Source organism: Squalius cephalus (genome assembly GCF_949319135.1).
Source record: "Squalius cephalus genome assembly, chromosome: 10".
Taxonomy (NCBI): Eukaryota; Metazoa; Chordata; class Actinopteri; order Cypriniformes; family Leuciscidae; genus Squalius; species Squalius cephalus.
The window spans coordinates 1,930,412-1,957,999 of record NC_137131.1 but is presented as its reverse complement, the minus strand read 5'-3'; the positions used below and the strand labels follow the sequence as shown (position 1 = coordinate 1,957,999).

Sequence of the window (27,588 nt, the reverse complement as noted above, 5' to 3'; positions counted from 1 at the left end):
CTGCGACTTTATTTCACGCGATTCTGACTTTATATCTCGCAATTCTGACTTTATATCTCGCAATTCTGAGAAATAAAGTCAGAATTGCGAGATGTAAACTTGCAATTTTGAGATAAAAAGTGGCAATTATCTTTTAAAATGTTTTATTCTATAGCGGAAACAAGCTTCCATAGTTATCGGCTTTCAAGTGTAAAGAATTATCGGTATCGGCCAAAATTTTTAAATATCGGTGCATCTCTAAAGGAAGTGGTCGTTATGAATGTCGATAAAGAAAACACCACAAATCTCTTATTTAACGTTTTTATTACAGACAAAATGAAACAAAAAGGCATAGTGACACAAAATGACCTGGCTGGCAAGGAAAGAAAAAAAAATACAGTATTCAAAAAAGTAAAAATAAAAAATAAAAGCAATGGTCATCATCATAATCATAATCCAAAAACAAAATAACAATAAAATTCAAATATTGTAGTTATAAGCAAAATTGATCTCATTTTGTTCATAAATAGAAACCTGTTAAACATTATTAAATATTAACTGATGGGCAACTTGCTGATAACGATTTTAAAATAATTATCATTGCTGACTTTACAAATAAAATAACTACAATTGGCAGGTTTGTACACTATTTATTTTATTCAACTAAAAATAGTATGCTACAGTAGAGAAAAAAAAAAAAAGATTAAAATAAAACGTTTGACTAAATGATCAAATGCATTTAATTTTTTCCCACAAAACTTAAAGATGAGATCAACACAATAGAACATCTAGCAAAAGCTACTAGAAAACTATAGACCCACTGTTGATTTAATTTACTGTGTGCTGTATTATCTCACATTGAGAACATTATAGTTCACCTTTACATGTTATATTGGTGGTTTTTAATGTCAGTCAAGAAGACCAGGCAAAAGAAATGACCCCGGGTTTCAATAGAACAACTGCGTTAGACTTGAAACGAACTCTATTCAAGTACACGATGTGAGATGTGTCTGGGTGATTCAGCACAACCGAAGTATGCGGTGCATGTTCTTCATCTACTGTCACGGTGGACAAAAGTTTCAAGAGAATATTGCTGAATGATATAGTTAAAGTTAAACGTGTGTGTTCACATCTGTGTACTTGTGTAAAGTATGTTTCTGACCTTTGACCTGAATCTGGAGGCGCCTTCAGAACATAAGGCCCCGATCACACCTAACGCGTTTTTCAGGTTCATCACACAGAACGAGCAGTGCGCTGCGTTTTTTATGTTGCTAGGCAACCACTGAAACAGCTGTCCTGTCAATCAAGTAAACGTCAAATCAGCCTTTTATTAAGCAAGGGATAATGTAGAGCGAGGCGGTTGTTATAGCGAATACAACCCCGACAGGCTGATCAGGACCCCGACGCGAACCGCTTATCACATGGCTACCTACCAAATAAATCAATAATTTGTCACAAAATATGGATTTAAAAACGATTGTATTGCTTCCGCTAAAGAAAATAGTCCGTTCCGTCTCTACGGTTAGAATCCTGCGTCCATAGCAACGCTCTGTTTTTCATGGCAACGGTGTGTTATACTTATCAAGAAATAACACACCGCATTCTACATTAGAATTCAACCAAGCCATGTAATAACTTTATTTACTTTCTGTTAACATTGTGGTAGTTACGGTTCGTGAAGTCGTTAAGCTCCTGGTAACCCGCGAGAGCACCACAAGTTTATCCTCCATCTTCGCACTCTCCGGGCGTTCAAGCAACTGTGGCTTTTCATCACTAAATCGGAAAGCCCGCCTCTCCATTCATTCGATTGGACAGTGGAAAAAAACACGATGACGTCGGGCGCTTTTTCCACTCGGAGTTGCTTTTTTTTCAACTGCAAAAACGCGAGGCGCAGCCAAGTCCCAAATGGCACACTTCATATGCACTTTCGGTCTTGTGGACTTAAAATGCCGCGTGTCCGTTAAGTCCATGAGACCGTAGGGTGTCCCATTTGTCATTTTAGGCCTCAGAAGGGTGCTCGCGAGCGGTCGATATGTGCCCTCGATGCACACTTTTGCCGAGCCCGCACTGATGCGGACTCAAAGCGGCATTACATCACGAAAGTGCGGACTCGTAGGAAGACCACGAGTGCTTAGGGTGCCATTTGGGACAGGGCCCCTGTCTCTCTCTTGATACCAACACGGAAGTGAATTAAACGGCAATTCATCAACTGGCCACTTGAGGCTGGCTGCAAAAGTGAGTCAAATCTGCATCTCCTCCATGTTAAAATACCGAACTTTACAGCAGAAAAAAACATGTTTACAGCCTGGTGCAAAAAGTGGTTTTGGTCTATACAGCTAATTTTGCCCTTCATGACGACTGTGAGGGGGGTGAATTTTTTTATAACTCAACCGTTTAAATTATATTAAGCCTTAAAAGTGCCATCTCTTCTGCTAGCACTTAATCTTAAAAAAAAAAAAAAAAAAAAAAATTCCTTTTCCTTTAAATCCTCGCTTATCGGGCTTATGCTACAATTCCTGAACTTCGTATTCTGAGCACTTCTTGCATTGTTTTTGCCTATTCACGATGACTCACTTAATTTAGTCCTAATATGTAAGTCGCTTTGGATAAAAGCGTCTGCTAAATGACTAAATGTAAAATGTAAATTTCTGCATAATTAAGGGTGTGTCCACTTTTGAGTGACAGGTGGATTCCCGCTGCTGTGGTCATTAGTCATCATTAGCCGTGTGTCTGCTGTCTGTTAGCCGTCACGTTACCTCAGCTCATTGTCTGACTGTAAAAATAAATACATTCGGGAGTGACGCGCTGCCAAGATGGCAACGGTCGGCCACGCCCACTTTAGGCTTCAAAAACGGTCTTCAGAAACCTACGGGTGACGTCACGGACACTACGTCCATATTTTTTTACAGTCTATTGTTCCTGGTAACCCGCGAGAGCACCACAAGTTTATCCTCCATCATCGCACTCTCCGGGCGTTCAAGCAACTGTGGCTTTTCATCACTAAATCGGAAAGCCCACCTCTCCATTCATTCGATTGGACAGTGGAAAAAAAACTCGATGACGATGGGCGCTTTTTTTTAACTGCAAAAACGCATAAACAGCGCGCAGAACGCTCACTGCCATAGGAAACCAATTGAAAAATGCATCAGGTGTGATCGGGGCCTTACGCTTCACATTTAGAACCTGAGAGGAAATCAACAAATCGCTTCACAAGTTCGTTAGACCATGTGTTTGCGATCTCAGAGTCCAGCAGGAGTCCGTCTCGAAGTCAAAAACGCGGAGCCTAAATGGAGAGCCAGGTCATGCAGTCTGTCATGGGTTTTGCCATAGATCTTTTTTTTTGGGGGGGGGAGGGGGAATCACACCAGTGAGCACAGATTTTAATGCAAGATTGTGTACGTGGTGTGGAAACACTCTTCTGGAAATCACCTGCACAGGCTGTTCACTTACACAACGCACAAATACACTCACACACACGCCCATTCACACCGGCACGCATTCACAAAATACCATTTAAAATACAAATCAATGAATTATAAGTCATATTAAAGAAGAAAAAATATCTGGACTTCATCTTCCCAATTTGACCCCCCAAAAAGTGATATTTACAATCACACTGTGACAGATCAACAAAGACCTACACGGGTCTTTAAATTTACAAAAAGAAGTTGTATTTATCAATTTTTCCATTTGAGTATTTTTTGTTTTTATTGTCTATGTTTTTTTTTTTGTTTTTTTTTTTGTTTGTTTTTTGCCTAAAATTCACAGAGACTCGAAAGAGACTTTTTCCCTAAAGTAACGGACCTGTTTTTTTGGCCAAAAAGAAGAGCTATGTTGCAAGCAGGAAATAAATAAAAAAGTACAACGACAAAATAAAACAAAAATGAGACGAGGAGGAAAGTAACTGAGAGACTAAGAGGAGAGTTTTCCTCTGTTATAGTTAAAGCTCATTCGCCCTGAGGGCCAGTTTAATGGTAGTTTGCTTTATTTTTTTTCCTTTTCGTTTTTGTTATATACATCTTTTTTTGTTGTTTTCTTTTAAGTTTATTCAGAGACGGGGTGAGTGCTCTCTGAGGTCTCTGGCGCAGAGGCCTGTACATTTTTAAGTGCTTGGCAAAAATGAAAGGATCACTAGTAGTCTTCAGAACGCGTACACACACACATCCTTCTAAAAACGAATGTAAAATGACAGTGAGGGAAACTGATGATTTCTGGGAAGGGTGGAGAGGTGCGGGGGGGACTCCCTGGTGTTGTTTCATCTTTTCTCTTTCCGTTCTCCTTGTTTTTCTTCAAGTGAGGTAGAGTGGCTTATCCCTGCCTATCATACTGCCACTGCAAAACAATGAGAAACAAATCAGCGTCAGGTTAAAAAAAAATCGTTAAAAGCTTCACCCAAGAAAAATGACACCCAAAAATAAGAATTGTGTCATCATTCACTCACTCTCGTGTCACTCCAAACTAAAGTTCAAACCAATCCATTGAATGAATTTCACCCAAAAAAAAACAAAACAAAAAAAAAGCCCAACCATCATAACAGTAATCCATAAGACTTGTGCAATGCTAATAACTCTCAAATGACTTCAGAATAGGGCTGGGCGATACACAATATCAATATCGACGTCAATAACGATGATGATAAGCTCTGGATTAATCTAACAGCCCCTCACATAGCAGAAATAAACACGACAACAGTCAGTCAGTGCATGATTCAGAGCTGTGAAACGCTTAATCGCGATTAATCGAATTCAAAATAAAAGTTTGTGTGTACATATTATATATGTGTGTACTGTGCATAATTATTTTTTACACACATGCATGCATATATTTAAGAATATTATACACAGTACACACACATATATTATGTAAACAAACTTTTATTTTGGAGTCGATTAATCGCGACTAATCGTTATAGTTTCATCTGACACACACTCACACGCATGTGTCGCTCACAGTGTTTTCTGTGTCTCAATATATGAGGAGATGAACACATGAACTTCATCATTAGAGTCACTTCACACGCTTTTAACGCTTTTATTTTAGGAAAACTATCGTCAAATACACACTGAAACCAAAGATCTTCACGACTAACCGTCAAAATAAAAGTTCGGTTTAACTTAGAGAAATGATGACAGAAATATATCACTACTGTCTAATAAAATGTACTCCTCAAAGTAATAATAATACTATTATTACTATTTCTAAGGAATATCATGCAACCGAGATTTTTTTTTTTCATCCATGTTTGACATTTATACAGTTGTGTCGTGCAGCATCTTATTTGACAAAAAATAAAAATGCAATGTTTTGTTGTATATTAATCATATTTTCATCTGATTACATTTTAAAAGCTTAATTAAATTCACGAGGCCCTGAATTAAAAGGTATCTGCTCTGTGGAGTTTAATTGTGAACAAACAAGTTTACATTCATTCTCAAGGTCTAACAAATATGTGAAAAGCATTTTGATATTGTGATAATATTTCAAATATATAATAATAATATATCACGCAGCCCTACTTCAGAAAACAGTTCAAGACTTGTACGGACTACGAGTCCTGTTTTTTTGTCAATGCTTTCAGAGCAGTGTGAACATTCTGCTAAATGTCTGGACTGGAATGACATGAGGGTGAATAACTTTCATTTTTTGGGTGAACTAGTCTTTTAACTTTGTTATTGTCTGTTTGTGGTTTTTATTTTATTTTGCATTGTATTGCATTGTTATATTACACAATAAATAATTCATGCGCACAGCTCTGAAACCACACATGCTGCTCACACACACACTCACAGAGTCCCCTGATACTATGACGCGTCTCATGGGACAGACATAGTTAACACCATAGCGCACACACACACACACACGCTGTTTACCTGCAGTGGTTTCCGCCGCATTCCCGGTTGCAGTACTCGCTGTCCCAGTCGGGGTTCTGGCCCACCGGGTTCGGGGCCCCAGGAGACTGAGACCCCCCCACACTCTTCTGATACTCCGACTGTAAGTGAGAGAATCCCTGAGAGAGACACAATACACACATTTTATTAGCATTTTTAGGCCAGAAACATATGCAAGCATGCAAATATGAATGCTCAGCCAATGCAATGCAAGTGTGTGACCCTGATGTGTGTACTTCACATACTTAAAATATACAAATTATCAGATAAGACTTTACAATAATGTTCATTAGTTAACATGAGCTAATATTCAACTGCACGTATACAGCATTTATTCATCTTTGTTAATGCTAATTTCAACATTTACTAATACTTTATTAAAATCTTGTTAACGTTAGTTAATGCACTGTGAACTAACAATGAACAGCTGTATTTTTATTAACTAACGTTAACAAATACAGTAACAAATGTGGTTAGTTCATGTTAGTTAATACATTAACTAATGAACCTTATTGTAAAGTGTTACCAATTATTAAATAAAGTGTAGATGTATGTAAAGCATATTATTAAAAAAAAAAAAAATCAATTGTATTCTAATGATTAAACCTGGCATTTGTTCCTCGCTTCTTTTCAAAAGCGTTTCTGAGATGTTTTCTTTATTGCTCGACTGTAGGAAGGTGCTAAACACTGACCGCTTTAGAAAATCAGACCTTTTCACTTCACACATGTCTCCAGCACAGAGACTACACCTCCAAAACAACACATCCTCCACCCCAGTTCTCACTTCATCTCATTTCATTTCGCTTCGCACGCAAAACACGACCTGTCCTTTTTCAAGTTCATTTGGTAACATTTTCCCAACAAGATCTGATTCCGAACACCGCTATTAATATTGAGCGATACCAGTGTGCTAAACATAAACGAGGAGGTATAAACTGCATGTGTATCAGTGTTTCTTCACATAAAAATAAACTTGTTTGCTTGTTTAACATTTCGATCATGGCAAGTTTGGAACGGAATACTGCCATAATGTTCACTGCACATGTAGAGTATGTAGTACATGAACAATGCAGTGTGCAATGATAAATGTTTCATGGCAGTGTGCAATCTCTGAGCAAATGGCGTTCAATTATCATCACAAATTAACAAACACTGGAAATGGAAGGTCAAGTTGAGAGCAGTGCATTGTGGGATACGGTACCTATTGCAGTGTGTTCTGGTTGTACAGTGCACATTTTTTATTCTGTGCATAATGTTACATGGTAGTGTGCCGTTCCAATCACACCTCATACACACAAGCAAGCGTGGCGTTTAGTACATGAAAATAGTACATGAAGCTGTGTGCAGTATAGCACGCTAAATGGTCATGTTTGGAATTAAATAGAATTTACTGTGCATTATATGCTGTGTATTGTACACTCTTTTAGTAGTATGCAATGCTAAACATTTCTAGGGCTTATTTGCATTTTTAAAAAGATCTAATAAACACTGGAAAAGAAATGCATTGCATTGTGGGTCAGTACCCACACTGCACATTTTGGCAAATGTCGTACATGCATATAGAAATTTCGGTAACACTTTACAATAAGGTTCATTAGTTAACATGCACTAACCAGGAGTAATACATTTGTTACAGTATTTATTAATCTTTGTTAACGTTAGTTAATAGAAATACAGCTGTTCATTGTTTGTGCATGTTAGTTCACAGTGCATTAACTAATGATAACAAGATTTTAAGGAAGTATTAGTAAATGTTGAAATTGACATTAACAAAAAATAATAAATGCTGCATAAGTGGAGTTCATTATTAGTTCATGCTAATTAATGTAGTTAACTAATGAACCTTATTGTAAAGTGTAATGTCAGATATTATGCACAGCGTTACATGGCACTATCGCAGCCCATAAACACAAGCACGTGTGGCGTCTCCCAGCATGCACGCTAACCTGCTGTCCTGGGGGTGGGGAGTGCAGCGGAGCCTGGAGGCCCATCTGGTGAGAGATGATTGGCTGTGACTGCACCTGCTGCATGCGGATTGGCTGGTTGAGGAGCGAGCCCTGGTGCAGGGAGAGCTGCTGGTGGAGGGGGGGGCTGATCTGGAAGGAGGCTGGGGGGGAGGCACTGAGCGCGGGCAGCATGGCCGAGCGGGGCAGGCCGTGTCTGGGAGCCCCCGCTGCGTAGCTCTGGAGGTCTGAGAGGGGGAAGGGGTACGGGGAGGAGGGCTGGGGCGGGACGCTGTACAGGGGGGTGTTGGGGGGCATCATGTGTGACGACGGCTGGCTAGACTGGCCGCTTTTGCTCTCCACCGGGTCACTGTAGGTCTGAGGGACAGAAAATGCACATCATTAAATGCATCTACACTGGGAAAAAAAATGGTGAGAAAAATTAAATAAGAAAAGAAATTGCTAGGAAATGTCACACATAAAATAAATGGCAGGTAACACACGTGACATTTTCAAGTAGAAAGACTAAAATGGTAAAACGCACTCCATGATCTTTACTTTCAACTTCACAAAATTATTTACAGTGTAAGCTGATTGCACGATTCTGGATAAATTGAGACTTATGTTTTGTTTTTTGTTTTTTTTAAGACAACTAAACAAAATATCATATTTAATAGAGGTTTTGAACATTTTTACTTGCTGCAGTCTATTTAAAAGTACATTTTATTTGAGTTCATTCTTTTTTTGTTTAAAAAAAATAAGATTGAGTGAATGATTCAATGACTCGCTCATAAATACTTCATTACTGGATTGAACGAATCTCTTGAATGAATGATTCAATGACTAATACATGTTGTCATAACGATGTAATCGATACAATTGTTTTTTGAAGCGCCGTGTGACTTTCAATGGGTGATTTTTATTTTTATTTTTTTATTTTTAACGCTTCTATAGACATCAGTGTTTATATCCCAACTATAAACTTTTATCCCAGAACTTCATTGATGATTTGAATGATTGTAAGACAGAAATAACGATACTGTGTGGTTGAAAAGAACACAGATTTGAATGTTCTGGTTTTGATCTTGTCAAAGTTTTAATAAAAATAGCCGAATCGCTGTCATTTAGGAATAAGATCATGTGGGCGTTTGAATCGAGATCGCCATCTTTTAATGATTAATCAGGCTGCTTAATATTGTCAATACGAATTATATTATCAGTAGAACAATTTGAGATGTTCTTAGTGTTGACACAGACTCCAAAACTCGACGATCAGGTTATTCAGCATGATTTTAGGAGAGCATCTTTTGCTTCAATGGAAATGAAATCTCATTTGTTTCTCCTAGTCATCACTGAGCTAGAAAATAAAGTCTCCAGCATCTCAGATGTTTCTGGGAGAAAAAAGATCCCAGAAATCTCCTCTAGAAGAGATCTCAAGAAGAACTGCATGGATTTCCCGAAGCATGCAATCAAAAGTCAGAGATTTCAATTATGATCTCAAACATTTCTCATCAAATGATCACATTAATAGAGCTCTCATTTGCATATATTTTAGGTCAAACATTTGAGGTGATACTTGAATGAGCATCATTATTTTGAAGACCGAAGTGTCAGTATTTAGAACAGCAGAAAACCACATGAGAAACAGTAGCAAACACCAATCGCACGAGCACATCTATCTCTGATTTGTCAAATTGAGAGCATGCGCTTACAGCAGAGCATTGTTTCATTACCGTTTTACGCATCGTAAATGGCAATATGTTTTTCAAATGCCAGCGCGTGATGGGCGGTCGGTCGTGTTCATCAGCTGTCACGATCGTGGCGCTTTCATAATGCCTCATATTTATTGAGCAGAACATCTAAACTGATCAACATGAAAAGATTGAGGGCTGAGTCTGTGTCCGTAGAGAACCGAGAGAAACTAAACGGGGAAGCAAAGCATGTGGACGTGACTGTTTGAGCCAGCACATCTGCTTCGGACATTTTCAAACATTTCTCTTTAAATTAAACAAGTGGAGATTGTCCAGGTCCTGAACGTACATCATCACACACCATACGATCGCTTTCAAAAGCTTCGCGAGAACAAAATACTGTTATTTATGGTGCCATTAACCGCCTCATATTTCATAAAACCTCTAAACAACATTACACTTTTTTTTGCAAGTCTTTCTGATATATTTAGGATAAAATGATCCAGATTTTCAAAATACAATAGTAAAAATGTACTTTTACGCAAACCCTTATTTATATAAAACTACTGAGACAATAATGCATCACTCTATAAAATAGCACCAGGTGCAAGAGTTTAAACACTCTCAAACTTCACATTTCCCACCGATTCTTTTAGTCTTAATTATGCATGAAAACCTAATTTATGAGTAAAAAGAGTGATCCTCTTTTCACGAGTGTATGTTTCAAGTTTTGGGCCGTGAAAACGATGTGCATTTGATAGTTAGACCAATTTTTTTCTATCATATTTTCCTCCTTTTCAATGCATGAGAGTATACGAACACATCAAGCAAAGCATCTGCCAAAAACAGATTTTGACGAAATATTTAATTATACGCAATGAAGGATGAGAAAGGCGTTTAATAAAAGCCTCTGAGTTTGATGAATACTGTATTCACGGCTTAATCAACGCTCTTGTTTAGGGCCAAGGAGCTCAGAGAGCGAGGTATGGAAAAGAAGAGAGAGTGTTTAGCATGAAAATGCAATTTGCGTTTTTCAAAAGAGAAACAATGAATGTAAAATTAGTGGTTTGAAATCGCAGCTTTTTATTATGCAGATGAACGTATGAAATGAAACGACAGATCGTGCTGATTTCTGCTCGTTTGAGTCTGTCAAATCACTTTGGCAAATTTGCTATCGATTTATGGATCGCACATGCGTGATGCCGGCCGGCCGAGCAATCCGATGGATTAAAACAACGGTTAGTGACCGCAGAAACATGACAGAGACGAATATGGTTAGGGTTGAACTAATGATGCTGTTTTTGGGGAATGTATATACGAGCGTGCCAACAGCGTGAAGAATGAGTTCACACACACATGAAGAATCTGTCATCTTTTACAAGGAGAGTTCGTGCAGTATCTTTACAAGGTTATTTTCTAAAGCCCTATTCGGACGGGATTAACTTTACCATGGTAGATGGAGTGTAATTTTACCACAGGACGTCTGTAATATTAATGGTCAATCCGCACGGGATAAGAGATCTCAGTAAACTAGCAGAGGTGTGAGAGTAACTCGATTTACACACCGCCGTCACTCCTGTCCTCATGTGTGTGTTACACTGCTTCCTGATATCACGTGCACAAACACATATAACCTATATTTATATATATAAAACAGTTATGTCCGGTCGAACGATGTATTAATTAACTTCAGATTGGATTGTGTAAAAGGCACTAACCTAACGCTAAAAGATGTTTCGTGCCTCTAAACAAGTGCTGTCGATCTTCTTTCTGATCTGAATGGTGTGTGTGAAACACTTGAGTTTTGCCACAGACTCATCCCAGCGACTAGAACGCAACTGATGCTTTTCCAAGCGCCTCCATACTTGAAAAACCGCAGAAAACTACTTTTAAACAGGAAATTACTAAATATTTACGTATTTACAGCGGGTCTAATCGCACGGGATTAGTGTTACCTGAAGACATTTCTCTGGACCTTTTTACTGAAGGTAAAAGTCGCCGTAATCTTTACTGACATTGTCCATCATGATCACTGAGATGCACATTCGGACGGGACTGAAATCACAGAGAAGCTCTGGTAATTATTACTTTACCCCTCCTCTCCATGTTACACTAGTCCCGTCCGAATAGGGCTTATGATCGATGATCTATGACTAAAGGTGCTTCCAAATTAGTGTACTTATGCGCTGTTCTGTGCCATTCTGTAGTGTGAGTTCTGTGTTTACACTGAAAATTCCAAATAGAATGTTGATGAAAAAAAAGAAACAAAGTGTGGAATGTTCATGAACTGTCACAGCTTTCCTTATATGGTGGAGGGGGAGGGGCTAACAGACTGATGTTGAATGACATCATAATTTATTCAATTAATAAACTACACGGTTGAGTACATGGTGCACAGGTTAAGTGCATATAGTGTGTCATTTGGGACACACCTTATGTGTGTCAAAGTGTCATTTAAGGATTAATTAGATGCTGTTATAGTATTTATTAAAATTTTTAGCTTTTATTATATTTTCAGATTTAATTTTAATTTTAGTAATTTTGTGTGCTTTTGACTTTTTTTTTTTATTTGTATTTAGCTTTAATCCTCTTCATTTTTTTTTCAGTCTATATTAGTTGAATCATTTTAGAACTTTTTAAACTTATATTAGTTTCGTTCATGTAGTTTTTCATTTATTTAAATGTTTTTTATTATTATTTAATTTCATTTTAATTTCAGTTAACAAAATGATTTAAGTTTTAGTTAACAATAAAAACACTTGTCTCAAAAACCCCCATAAAAGTAGCACTATATTTCTTATAAATCTTCCAGTCACATGATGGACTGGGATGAAGGTATACATTACAGAATCTTCTTTTTTCCTTGAACTTTCCCTTTAAAACACACGTACACAAGCACTCTTGCGCTGACAGCTCTTCCCATGAAATGTTGTGCTGAAATCTTAAGTCTAATGTTTGCACCCCCAACATTAGCGCTGACCCAAAGACGTGAACCCGTCCGGTTACCTTGGAAACCAGGCTGGCTCGGTACGCTGCCAGGGCCTTCAGGTACTCCTTCTTCGCCGCTTCTGTTTTCCGTTTATATGCCTGCGAGGGAACGAAACACAACTGTGAATAAACACACAAACAGACACAAGCGCAATGCTAGAATATGAGCACTTAACCTTCACTTTGCACCTGGCCAGTGTCACGTCAACAACTTTCAACCTCATGCATCTACACAGAACACGTATAAAACGCGCAATAGCTGAGCATCACGTCCAGTCTAGGCTAATTTTAGGTCAGATTGGAAGAAAACGTTATTGCATGTAAATGCAGTTGTCAAAACTACAATAACTACATGCTTAACCCCATAAAGCTAGTTTCATATTTGATATGCACATTTCTAAAGCCTCTAAATGATGATCTGATAAACCTGTCAATCTCCTCCAGTGCTTCTGTCTCTGATTGACAGTTTAGACTGTCAATCAAAAGTCTTTAAGTTTAATTGTACAAACATCCTTCAGCTCCAGCTTCACAAGTCTTTATGATCTGAAATCTGCACTGATTTTTATCAAGTAAACATAATAACTTTGATATTGTTAGTCATATTTGAACTGGACTGAAGCAACTTTGGTTTACTTGATTATCCATACGTCATTTATTAGAAAAATCACGAGTGTCAAATATGATCATCAGGCTTTTGAGGAAGTTCATCTCTCAATCATCATTGTAAACTAAGCAATTAAATATCATCTTACTAAGACATATTATTGGCAGATATTGATATGCTTTTATGCAAGTATGTGCTATACTGTTATAACAATCTTTTTGTCCATATAAATATCAGCATCTGAACCAAATTGCATATTTTTCTCAATTTGAGTCTCAGAATAAAATTGAGCTTTTTTCCCCTACATATTCTCACTATATCAGACAATTTCAGCCATAAAAGCCTGATGTATCAAATATGATATATGGAAAAAAAAACTTGTTTAAAGGTTTAATAAACTCTTCCATTTTCTGACTATTATTTCATATGCCAGTCTTTACAGGGTTAAATATCAGGGTTTCATATTGATAAGTCCATTAAAACACACACGGAGAATTATAAGTGTACATCCCACATCAAAGAAACAGGACAGAAGAAAGGGATGGGGGTTGTGGAGGGAGAAAGCCTGGCTTTAACGCACACAAAGTGAATGAAATGCGATGTAGGCTAATGTAATTGCTTGTCAATCATTTCACATCCCAGAATTACGGTTTCCATTTCTTTTTGGCAACGAGTGCGGCCAATTCCCTTCTGGAACTGGGGCGGACATCAGAACCATTTCATCTTATGAGGGAAAACACGCGCTTTAAATCGGTGACAAAACACGTCACGCTGCTTCCAGGCACGACGTTAAATTGCAAATGGAGAAAAAAGCGATGTGACTTAACAAGATGAATATGGCTGCAGTCCCATAGGAAGATAAAAACACAGATGAGATCTCTTTAATATCTCAATTCTGTCTCCTAGACAGCGATGCGATTATATGGAGAGCAAACTTCTCAAAAATCAAAATAGACAATCCCATTCTTACATGGAATATTGCAGTGTTTTTACCATTATTATAAATGATGTATCCGTGCACATCATTATTGTGTTAATAATCTTGAATCAGAATCACTTCCTCTTCTCTGATGATGTGGGCGGGGCTATAACCTGTCACTCACATGAGATCAGCCAATAGCAAACCACAACCACCCAATCAATTCATCACAGACAAAATTAAGCCCCGCCCACATTTGTTCTTGTTCCTGAAGCGTTTCACTCGGATACATGGTGAAGAAAAGACGAGCGCAACTTCCATTCCATGCCGACTCTAACAAACGAACAGCAACGACTGTTTAACATTCTCATCAATGAACTAGAGAAAGCCGAAAACGCTGACAACTAGAAAAAAAGGAAAGGTTGAGAGAAGTGCATTCATTTACATTTTCTCAACAACTGTCCTCAGTAACACTATTTTGTTTCGTCAATTTGAATTTGTTCGTTCACTGAATGTAAAATGCCTCGTTCCGGACTAGGGCTGGGTTTCGATTCAAATTTCAAGAATCGATTCGATTCCGATTCTCAAGATCTTGAATCGATTATCATTATTCGATTCGATCCGATCCGATCCGATCCGATCTTCGAGATTTAGATAATGGTTTTTGAAAAAAGCATTTTTTTCCAGCTGTTACCTGAATTACAGGACTGTAGTTATGCAACATATTGATACTATTATTATAGACATTCAACTGCAAATTAATGGAGTATTGGTGGTTGTAAAGAACAATCCCCCTTCCAGAGTGTTGATACAACTGCTTTCACAAACTTGCACTAGACGACCGAGGACGCAGAGGTATATCAGCAGCAGTAGACCGATTATTTAGACGCGAACCTGATGTAGGCCTATTATTAAAAATGACATTAAGAATTTTCCAAAAAGCTGCTACAGTTCAGATGCAAATGCACCTTTATTTTTTATTTTAATGATCAACATTTAGAACACATTTGTTCTAAGCCAGTGCAAATGTAAACAGATTGTTGGTTACTGGCTTCACAGTAAACAGACAATGAGATGTGCGGATGGGCTATTATTTCAACCGCATCACAAAACTTTTTTGACCAATTTTCAAAACAGCACCCGCCCGCCATCCGCTTAATGTATGCATATATTTTTTATTTGATTGGTTAACCGCCCGCCACCCATCCGAAAATATAATTTTTCGTCACGTCATCCGCCCGATCCACGGTTTATCCGCGGAGTCCGCGGCTGTAACCGCCAACCGCGCATCTCTATCAGAATGTAAATAAAATTTGAACTTACAAAACCTTTGCTTTTGTCAAGCTCGTTCTCTGCATTGCTTCTGAACCCGAAATGGTGCCAGATCGCAGCTTTGAGCGTTTCTGGAGTTTTCAAAGCAACCGCTTGCTTAACGTTACTGACGATGTTTTAATGTCCTTCCACATCGCGCGCATGCGTGAATTCAATGACGCGGAAAGTTAAAGTTCACGGGGAAAATCGATCCTCTGAGTTACGGATCGATCTTTAGAAATTAATATGAAAATCGATTCAGAATCGGTGAATCGATTTTTTCAACACAGCCCTATTCCGGACAGATTTCACGTTTTCAGTTAGTAATACAATAAATTGATCAATCATTTTGGTAACCGTATATTTAGTTTAGTTATATATAGTATAGATTATCTGGACTATAAGGTTAAGGCTCGTTTAAACCAAGGATGATAACTATAACAATAACTATATAGCGGCAATATCGTTCTGTCGCTTTAAATGCTCGAGCTCGAGATAAGGATGGATTCTGATTGGCTGTTTTTATTGTTCATCAGCTGGAAAAAACCTTCTGAAAATTATTGTTTCTCTGTGCCATTATCTTTATAAGGTGTGGATCTTTATAGTTATTAAAGTTATCGTCCTTGGTGTGAACAGGCAACTTGCAAGTTGGCGTCGGACTGGGGGTAAAATCAGTACTGATTACCAGTTCCCCAAGGCGAGAGAGGGCCCTTGAAAAGTCTGGAATTTATTTTATTTTACCTGGATATTTTCATTTCCTAATTAAATTTCATAATGAATGTCAGATGAAATGTAAAGTTAGTGTATTGGCTGACTAACTTGGTTGATTGACTGACTGGTCCCTCCCCTTGCTAATGCGCCAAATGGTTTAGTCCATCGGCACGCATGTTGTGCTGTAGAAATGTCTTTCTCAAAGAAAGCCAAATCAGGCCACCAAAAAAGAAAGGAAAGACAGGAGAAGGAAAGAATACAAAATGAGGGGAAACAATTGGTAATGACTTCTTTTCAAAGAAAGGTGAGCACAAACTAGAACACGAAATATATAGTGCTAAACTGCTTGAATATCTCCGCAATCGTTAGTGCTAAAAATGAACTGAGACGACCCATTGAAAGAGCAGAACATATGAAGAGTTCAGATGCAAAAGCCTCTAAGTGCCATCTGAAATTTTCTTCTAGAATGATCATTTATATCAAGCTCATATATAATTAAGTTCAGTAATTTCACTTAACTGGCAATGCAAATTACCTATTAATTGTCATTTAAGTGACATTACTGAACTTAAATATACAAGCTTGATAAAAATGATCATTCTAGAAGAAAATTCCAGAGGCTTTTGCATCTGAACTCTCCATATACTTTCAGATGATAATTTGGTTATACATGTTTCTGAGGTAAAGGCTAAATAAATAAACTGTACACTAACAATGCTGTTTGCATACAACACACCATTATAATAGCCTACATTGAAACCTGTTTCATTTTAAATGATAAATATCTAAAATTAGCAATAATTAGCCATTTTAAAGCCTACATTGGCTGTTATATATACAAAAAAATATTGTAATATATTTAGCTTAAACTTAGTAACCACAGTAAAGTAAGCTAGAGAATGGTGGGAAATGAGGTTTGAAATGTGTGAAGACATATGCACACATGAGACATTATCAGGCTACTCTAAGCATTACAGTTAATTGTTAATAGTTATTACCCTATAAACATCAAGGAGAGGCCATATTATTTTATTTTTTATTATTTATTTTATTATAGGAAGATGGGGGCCCATCAGGACGCCCTATAGGGCCCGGGATCTTGTGCACTATTTGCAACTCTATGTCTCTATTTATAATAACTCTCATTAGAGTATTAGTAGACTGTTAGGTGTTAGGGTTCGGGTTAAGAGAATAAGTTGACATGTAGTTGCAAAGTTACTTATAGTCAGTAGAACGTCTGTTGGGGAGCATCAAAATAAAGTGTTAAAAAATAAATAAAAAAACTCCCCTAACAGTAACCGCATAATTTATTCATAGTGCAATGTATGAACTCATGAACATTGCAGCAATATTCAGCAAGATTCTTTTAGACAACTACCATAATGTTTGAGTAGTTGGGAGTTTGATTGACAGGCGATCTGACCAATCATAATCCGCCATCCGCCGAATCCGCCATTTTTGTCCGACGAAGCAGTCAGGAGAGTTAATACATTAACTTTGGAGGATTTTAACTTGAGAAACGGAGTGTACTGACGTCTTTCCGCTGTTAAAACAACATTCCTTCTGATGTTCATTCATGTTTATTTGATGCTATAAATGAACTAGAAGGAAGAGATGATCGGTTCACGAGCGGCTTTAACTGAGCGATCTGTCAGACACTTTAAAGAGCCACAAAACGCTATTTATTGTTTAACTTTCGTTAAAAACAACCGAGTTGAGACTTTGTTTCATATCATAAGTAAGCTGGTCTGTCCTGTCTCAGTGTGTTGTCAGTGTCCTCTCTCCTCCACAATGTGTGTTTCTCTGCGTTGTGTGTGAGAGAGGCGTGGCTTGTCGGACATAGCAACAGTAACTAAAGGGGGCGGGTCTTTGCGAACGGTCAATTCGGTTGGTCTAACATGGATTTTTATGCATTTCATGATTTGTATGCACTTCGCAATTCTTAGTCTATGTAGTTTCTATTTTACAGTGCAACAACCTTGATTCATGAGTGTGAATTTAGAGACACCACTTCAAGTTGTATAATTATTCAATTCCATTCAACTCAAGTTTACTTGTATAGCGCTGTTTTACATACTCTGTCAAAGCAGCGTTATAGAAAATGCTTGTTTCAAATGATATAAATAATCTGTCAGCATGTTTGAACCATCATCACTGAGGAGTTGAATTTAACCAACAGAACAAAAATGACTATAAATTCCTCTCGAATACCTTCAGCGAACGTAAGTTTGTGACCTCGCGTGTTGCGAGTTAAATATTGAACGGGGTGGCGTGGTTTTTTGTCGTAATGAACTCCCAAGGAGCTTCCAGCAGCGTTGGTTTCAAATTAATTTAACCTCCACTAATGAGTGGCCCTAACGACAGCAGCTCTTAAATAAATTACCATGCCTAAGGATGTCTAATTATTCCAAAGTGAGCGGATTCATTAGCAATTGAAGCCGTCAGAGAGGGAGCAGGTCGCTATGAATTAGAAGTAACGGGAGCATGTGTTGGTGTCTTAATCGTGACACGCCGCTCGCCCCCCGCAGAATTAGCTGTAATTGTACCTTAATGAAATGTTCTTGTTTGATAACCGGTTAATTATGGAAGACAATAACTCGTGAGACCCGCTGACACGGGGAACGGGCTCAAACCCGGAGGGGAGAGGGAGATATCGTGCTGAAGGGAGACAGAAGATGTCAAAACTCTTTATTTCTGTGTGAATCTGAAGAACAGAGATGCCGCTGATAGTGACAGGATGAGAAACAACACAAGTTGAGTTTGATACGTCATTATCTAGTGCTGGACGATCCCACAGACCTTCCAGAAGAGCAAAGCCTGATAATTAATGAGACCGACGCTCCGGTGACATTCCCACAAAAGAACAAGATCATTACACACACAAGCACAAGAAAACATGGAATCATGTCCGGGTCACATGACACACTCAGATTTCCAATCATCGTAATGCATTTGACGACTTAAAAAATACTGGAATTCAATTAACTTTATTTAAATCAGCATGAATAAAAGGTAATTAAACTATTGCTTCCTTTATATATAAACACTTCTACTTTTAATACATTTTTAATATATATATATAAAAAAATAATAATTTCCCCCTCATTTCAGTAACAAGAATTTGGGGTAGGGGGTGATACATTTTAATGATCATTTTTATTTATTTTATTATTAAATGTGAAGTGTGGGAGAAGTGTCCAGAAATAAATCTGGACATATTATTAAGATTTATGCATAAAAAATGTTCATGATAATAATGTTTAAATGCAAACCTTATTTTAAACTTTATTTAAAATAAAATAAAAAATGTATGTGAAGTATGTCTGAAATATATCCGGACATGTTCTTGAGAGTTTTTTTTAAAAAAGTAAAATATATTATATATAATATAATATATGAGCTAAATTTACATGAAAATGTTACAATGCAAAAAGTGGTAATTTAATTTTTTTTTTTTTTAAATGAAATATGAAGTACGTGTCTAGAATATTTCTGGAAATGTTCTTGAGATTTAGTGAAAAAAAGTGGGGTGGGGTGGGGGGGGGAATATACATATATATTTATAATTACACATATACATATACATACACACACACACACACACACACACATACATATATATATATATATATATATTAATAAATCCAAAACATAAAGTGTAAAAAGCCAGTGGGCCGTGTTTGTGTGTGTGCAGAAGAGCAGAGCCGCTCTTTAATGAACGGGGTGTGACTGGAGCTCTGGAGCTTCTCTAAGCAGTAAATAAATGTTAGGGAATGAGGGCTTATTGCCTGCGGTTGAGAGGGCGGCTGGAATTATGCCTGTTCAGTCACCGCGGTTCTACATCATTTAACATATTCATCATTCACATGACTGACAGGTCAGGGCCATCACTAAAAGAAATGACAGTCATCTATTGGAGCAGAGGCCTATCAATCATCCACTAATGGCCCTATCAGAGCGGCGGCTCATGACTCCTCCCACTCCGCTCTCGTCACACAATACTGCGCTCAGAGGATGGGAAACATAATGTTGTGCAAGATTAATATGAGCACTGAAGCTCATCGCATACACCCTTAGAGAAAATACTGGAATTCAATTAACTTTATTTAAATCGGCATAAATAAAAAGTAATTAAACAATCGCTTCCATTATATATAAACACTTCTACTTTTAATACAATTTGAATAATATGTCATTTTTCTTCACATTACAGGGTGCTCAATTTGAATGGTAATATCACAAAGCAAAAAAAAAAAAAAAAGTTATTCATTATTTAAAATGTTGTTGTTGTTGTTTTTTTATTAAGTTTGAAGTGTGGGAGAAGTGTCCATAAATATATCTGGACATATTTATGCATAAAAAAAAGTGTAAAAATGTTCATAATAATGGGGAATGTAAAGCCTATTTTGAAAAAAAGTAACTAAATGTAGCAAATAACTTCAATAAAACGGCAAGTTACACACTGAATTAATTCATTATTGGATTGACGGATGGATAATAGATGCATGAACATGCTGTCCGGTTAGGCGGCTCACTAGGGATTGAAACTGAGCCGAAGTGTAAAACTTTGCCTTTCCACACATCCAGTTGGGCCAAACGTCAGTAGCAGGTGATGATCTCAGCGAAAGATGACATAACCAGCGCTAATCAGCGAATTAAACGCACCTCGGGGACACATGACCTCATCAGCTCCGGCGACACACAACAGACGCGTCGAGTCGAGTCACGAAGAAACAATCCCTTCCCAACTGAGAGAAAGAGTCACCTTGTTATCCCAGTAAATAAACACAACAAACAGACGCCGCCGCCCAAGGACAAGCCTTATTATGCTAGGAATTTGTGAAGAAAAACCAAACCAAGCCTGGAGTTTTCCAGCGAACGAAGGGTTAAAATGCACAAACAATAACATTTGTGAGAGCAGATGTCCTTGAGGGGGAATTGAAGGGCGCCGGGTGATGGCTAATCTCGTATTCTCAGCATGATCGAATCACCAGGCAACAGATATAAATAAAAAGAGCCCAGGAAATGAGGAATTCACATTCAAGGGTGTCAGCAGCAAAATGAAGATTCATGGTGAAGAGGGGAGAGTGAAGGAGGCAAAAATTAACTGCAAATAAAAGGACACAGCAGCTCTCAGAGAAAGAGAAAAGGAGAGCGAGCGAGAGAATATCAGTCGTGAACGCGCTCTCTCTGTCACGGAGGCAGGTGCTCTTATTTGACATGCAATAGCAGCCGTGTGTTATGGAGGATATGCTAAAAATACAGCGGCCATCTCACACACACACACACACACACATCTCAGTCGAGCTCATGCACAGCTCATTACTGACACACACACACGTATTCTCATGCACATCAATACCTACTGGAGAATCACTCAAATAAACACTTAAAAATCACCTGTGTATACAAAACCGTTTGAGAAATACATATTATTCAGGAAGGATGCATTAAATTGATCACGGTTTCCACGAAAAATATGAATCAGCACAACTGTTTTTAACATTGATAATAATCAGAAATGTTTTCAAAGCATCATATTAGAGTGATTTCTGAAGGATCATGTGACACTGAAGACTGGAGTAATGATGCTGAAAATTCAGCTTTGATCACAGGAATAAATTACACTTTACTATATATTCACATAGAAAATTTACATTCTAATAATATTTCACAATTTTTTATGTATTTTTGATCAAATAAATGCAACCTTGGTGAAAAGCATTAAAAAATCTTTCCAATCCCAAATATCATCCATCCATCCATCCATCCATCCACAAATCCATCCATCCATCCATCCATCCATCCACAAATATATCCATCCATCCATCCATCCATCCATCCATCCATCCATCCACAAATCTATCCATCCATCCATCCATAAATCTATCCATCCATCCATCCATCCATCCACAAATCTATCCATCCATCCATCCATCCACAAATCTATCCATCCATCCATCCATCCACAAATCTATCCATCCATCCATAAATCTATACATCCATCCACAAATCTATCCATCCATCCATCCATCCACAAATCTATTCATCCATCCATCCATCCACAAATCTATCCATCCATCCATTCATAAATCTATCCATCCATCCATAAATCTATCCATCCATCCATAAATCTATACATCCATAAATCTATACATCCATCCATCCATCCATCCATAAATCTATACATCCATCCATCCATCCATCCATCCACAAATCTATCCATCCATCCACAAATCTATCCATCCATCCATCCATCCATCCATCCATAAATCTATACATCCATCCATCCATCCATCCATCCATCAATCCACAAATCTATCCATCCATCCATCCATCCACAAATCTATCCATCCATCCATCCACAAATCTATCCATCCATCCATCCATAAATCTATCCATCCATCCATAAATCTATACATCCATCCATAAATCTATACATCCATCCATAAATCTATACATCCATCCATCCATCCATCCATAAATCTATACATCCATCCATCCATCCATCCACAAATCTATCCATCCATCCATCCATAAATCTATACATCCATCCATCCATCCATCCATCCATCTTCAATGAAATACTGTATAACTAAGACCTCCATTACGACTCCAGAGCAATAAAAGAGCAACTTCTGAGCAACAAAACATTGTTCTGAATTACTGACTTGTTTCTGTTCCTCTCCGAGACTGTCCCACATGGAGGCCACGATCTTGGACACGTCCCCGAAGGTGGCGTTGGGGTTTTGGCCCTTGATGGCGGCCTGAGTGTCCCTGAAGAAGAGCGCGTACGCTGAGACGGGCTTCTGCGGCTCGTTCGGGTCCTTCTTCTTCTTCTTCTTCTGAGGTTTGGGCTTGGGCTTCATCATGTCAGAGGAGGGCCGCTTCTCTCCTGCGATCTGAAGAGGAAGAGAGAGGGAACACGAGTGAGTCGTGATGCATTTACTCGAGTCAACAAGACTGAAGCTCAAAATGCACAAACAGTCAATGTTTCAATGTTGCATTTACACAAACAAAGACTAAGATATACAGTCAAACCAAAAATTACTCAGACACCTTCAACATTTCTCACATTATCACAGTTTATTCGCTATAGTTTAGAAAAAGGTAATAAAATATGAGCAGAACTCAGTTGATATTTGACTGGTTTTGTCCGTCCTTCTGTTAGACTGTCTCACACATGAATTATGTTGAATATCTGTCAGCTGTTAAATTTAACTACACAATTAGATAATACCAGTTTAGCTCAACCAATCACCAAGCAATGCTTCATTTTGTTCAGTCTGTGTGTAAAAAGAGCATTAGCAATTAAAGACAAAACACTTCAGCAAAACATGATCAGCTCAAAGTGTCGGAGTAATATTTGGTCACAAATCTTTACTGGTAGTCGCTGTATGAAGAATATTTGGGTGTAATATGTCACAGTTTACTTTATTTTGCTCTCCTCACTTACATAAATGAACTATAGTGTCCTGCACACACTAGTAAAAAAATATCAAAAATTATATCTGGTGTCTGAATCATTTTTGGTTTGACTGTACAAAGACTGCACTCATATTACTTAAGAATTGTGAAAAAGTGCATTGCGCAACATGGCAAAATAAGTCCCGCCTTCTCCCTAAAATAGCCAATCAGCAATTGATAAAGTCTTTCCTTGCTACAAATCAGTGCCGGAATCATTCTAGTTCAGTTTCCTTGAAGAGCAAAGAATGGAAATGAAATATTGAATGCATGTGTAGTTTGTAGATATCTAAGAGTTCTTCAAGAGCATCTACATCTCCCAGCATGCACTGCTGTTCCAGTCACATGCGTGTTTGGCGACGCAAATGCGGGTTGTCTTTTATCTGCAAACATCATGAAATAAAAATGGGGATGCACTGGATTCCAGAATGCTTTCAGTCAAGCGCCGGCGCTGTAATCTACTCTGACAGTTCATGGACTCTCTTCTGAGCGCTCAAACATTGCGGCTGAAATTGATTTCTTAATGCAGAGAGTCCAGCAGACGTTGTTAATATCCCATTTGAATCAGTGCTGCATCATCTCATGTCTGATGCACACTAATATGCGTTTCTTCATCTAAAACCACTGTGCATTTAAAATAGAAACACAATTCCATTATTTAAATGAGTAGAAATGAGGATACGGACAGAGAGAGAGAGAGAGAAATAAAGAATGATGAACAATACATCTTTGTCTTTAACAGGAGCGAAAACACAGAAGAGTTAAAGCAAACGAGTGAACGAGGTTTCTAGGGCAGAACTTGATGGTTAGATAACATCATTCTCTCTCATCAGCGTTTTCAATGTACCAAAAAAGAGAAACTAATTTGAAGAGAGAGGAAATGTAGCGTGAATCACTGGCTGATGCTCCATTAAAACAGACCGCGGTAAAATCTCCATTCACGTCTGACTTTACATGTGATTTACATGATGATGATCACGCAAAACAACATTAGTGCCATTAGACAAAGTCAAAACAAGTTCAAATGAGATCATAAACTAGCACGTGATAACTCAGATTTTTGTTTTAATGTGAAAAAAAAACAAAAAAAAAACATGAAATATTAAAAAGTAAATACTAAAGACTAGACTTTTATATTAATATAGAAGTATACATGTATATAATATATATTAAAATTATATAATTATTAATTATTTATTATTCAATCATATATATATATATATATATATATATATATATATATATATATATATATATAATTAAATATAAGTTATTGTAGTGTTTTGAAATTATGAAAGACTATTCTAATATATTAGTATATTAATACTATTATTACATATGCTAATATATTACTTAAATATATGTTAATATATCATATATAAGATATATATAGACTTTGAAAAATAAAATGAAAAAAGTGAATGAAAATATTAAAAAGTAAACACTAAAGACTAGACTTTTATATTACTATAGAAGTAGTCTTTAATATATATAACATTTTCTTTTTTTTTATTATATTATTAAAAGTTTTATATCGTTTTTTTTTAAATTATGAAGAAAAGAAAATATTAAAAAAGTAAATATTAAAGACTATTCTTATACATTATTATTATTATATATACAACTATATTATTACTTAATAATATATATTAATATTAATATTTTATTATTAATTTATGTTATCTAAAGTTAACTAACAATAATTTAATTCAATAAATTGTTCTGCAAAATCCAACAGGAAATACATTAACACAGAAAATAAAAAAATTAATGTCCAAAACTATGTTTTCAATATGGATTAATACAATTTCATACCAAAAATATTCATATGTGATTTGACAAGAGCATATGTCTCTCTCCGAACTGTGGAAAACGCAGAGTGAGGTTTTGATTTGAATCAAGTCCAAACATGCTGTCAGTCCAGTGTTTTTTGGGATAGTGAATTTGTTGAGTATGTACAGTAGTTCAGTGCGCTCGTTCCTCATACTTTACATGAATACTGTGGCGATAACAAACCTCAGAAATGTTTATGAAGTTTGTCAACGCTGCTTTAGCAAATGCAGTGTGCGCTCTGAGTGTTCTGCTTTGAGTTTGATGTGAAAGCGAGTAACACGATAAAGAGTTTGTTATACACTAGTAGTATGTGCATGATTGTACGTGTTTTCGCATACTCCACATTCAAACGTGTCTCATATGTGTATGCATGTGCACAGCTGCACGTTTCCAAACTAAAGACTCCTGGATTCAATTAATGTGCAAAAACACACACATTCACACGTGCATGAATATACACAGCGTATGTCAATTACACACACAGGTAATGCATTCTGAGAATAGATTGGAATCTGGCCTCTAAATGCTTCAGATTTATATACATTTAATTTGATTAAGCGTAAACAAACACACATGTCCTCCATAAGTGCAACGGCGCATTCCAGAGGAAAATTAAACGCAGGATGAATGTGTTTGTGTCAGTGTCACAGAGTTTAAATGCATTAGCGTGTGTTTGTATGTGTCGAGGAGCGGCGGAGGAAATACCACTGGGAATGAAATGTGCTAATTGTTGCCTTTGTCCAGACGGCATTATTATTAAAATCCACCAGGATTGAACCAACAATACCGGCCGACTGAAAGACTTCTGACTTATTTTGACTGGCAACAGAGTGGCTTTAGATCTACTCGGACCAGGTATAATTGCACCGGGCTTTGTGCCGCATTAGGCCGGACTCTTCCATAAGCTCGCTGAAGAACAATGCAATTTAAACATCATGTAAGTTAATTCACTCTTTGTATTCTCCAATCCAATTAAGCATGCAGCGTTGCGATAATGAGGGATTTCGAGCTGCCTGCGCATTACATGCAACATTCAAATTAAATTCAAACTGACACTTCCAATAAAAGGAGAGGATGACGGACAAGCAGGAGTAATTGGTTTTCTGGGACAATGAAAATGAAAAGAAGGATAGAGAGTGAGAGTGTGAGAGAGAGAGAGAGAAACATGTTTTTGCCAGCAAATCACAGTGAACAAAAGACGTCAAGATGTGAAGTTAAAATGCAGAGATTTGTAAACACTATTGAGACACACGGAAAACATTCACACTGAAGTTGCTTTTAAATAAAGAGAGGAAATTATTCTCAAAGCTCTCGTCTGCCATTTACGCTCCTTTATAACGCGCAACAGATGGCTCCGGAAGTCAGAATCACATTCATTATTTTCCATAATATATAAACCTTTCAGACCTGCCATGAGCTCTGAGGTCATTCACTGATGATTTATGATTCTGTAGCCCAAAAAAATGTAATAATTATAATAATTTTTTTTTTTTTGGCCGTGCAACACTTTGAGGGTCTGCAAGATTTTTTCATGTTTTTGAAAGAGTCTCTTCTGCTCACCAAGGCTGCATTTATTTGATCAAAAATGCAGGAAAAATTGTGAAATATTATTAGAATTAAAAACAGCTGTTTTCTATGTGAATATACAGTAAAGTGTCATTTATTCCTGTGATCAAAGCTGAATTTTCAGCATCATTACTCCAGTCTTCAGTGTCACATGATCCTTCAGAAATCACTCTAATATGATGATTTGATGCTCAAGAAACATTTATGATTATTATCAGTGTTGAAACCCTGATTTATTTAATTTTTCAGGATTCTTTGATGAATAGAAAGTTCAAAAGAACAGCATTTATTCACATTTATGTGTTTACTGTATGTGTTTATGCAGAATAAAAGTATTAATTTCTGACTTTAAACTTTTAAAATCTAGAGTAAATCTTACAATCATTGACTGCAAATCGATAGCCATCACTAATGCTTTACAATAAGCTAATGCAATGAACTAACGATAATTTTACAGCATGCATTAATCTCAGTTAATAGCAATTTCTGCATATATTTTTAACATTTCAAGGTGTATAAATTAATATTGCTCATTTTAAGCAAGCATAAGTTAACTAAGAAGAACATGTTTGTGATACATAATGCATTAAGAAATGGGTTACACTTTATTTTAAGGTGTCATTGTTAGTGTAATCATATATTTAAGTACTGAGTAATATTAAGCAACTTCATGTAGGATAGGATTATGATT

At 37.0% G+C, this 27,588-nt stretch overlaps 2 protein-coding genes across 9 annotated transcripts in view; both read right to left on the bottom strand.

The window, feature by feature from the left end:
- kif5ab (kinesin family member 5A, b) overlaps positions 1-27,588 on the bottom strand; it is a 581,587-nt gene that overhangs the window by 60,794 nt on the left and 493,205 nt on the right. The window lies entirely within an intron of this gene.
- The window catches only part of tox2 (TOX high mobility group box family member 2), a 139,684-nt gene continuing 112,382 nt past the window's right edge, over positions 287-27,588 (bottom strand). For all 8 annotated transcript variants that reach the window (XM_079883539.1, XM_079883537.1, XM_079883540.1 and 5 more), the window contains 5 exons: positions 22,706-22,936; positions 12,508-12,588; positions 7,814-8,188; positions 5,850-5,986; positions 287-4,311 (listed from right to left, as the gene is read on the bottom strand). In XM_079883539.1, the coding sequence (XP_079739665.1) occupies positions 4,269-4,311; positions 5,850-5,986; positions 7,814-8,188; positions 12,508-12,588; positions 22,706-22,936 (867 nt within the window). In that variant the 3' untranslated portion in view covers positions 287-4,268. The remainder of the gene's footprint in view (positions 4,312-5,849; positions 5,987-7,813; positions 8,189-12,507; positions 12,589-22,705; positions 22,937-27,588) is intronic.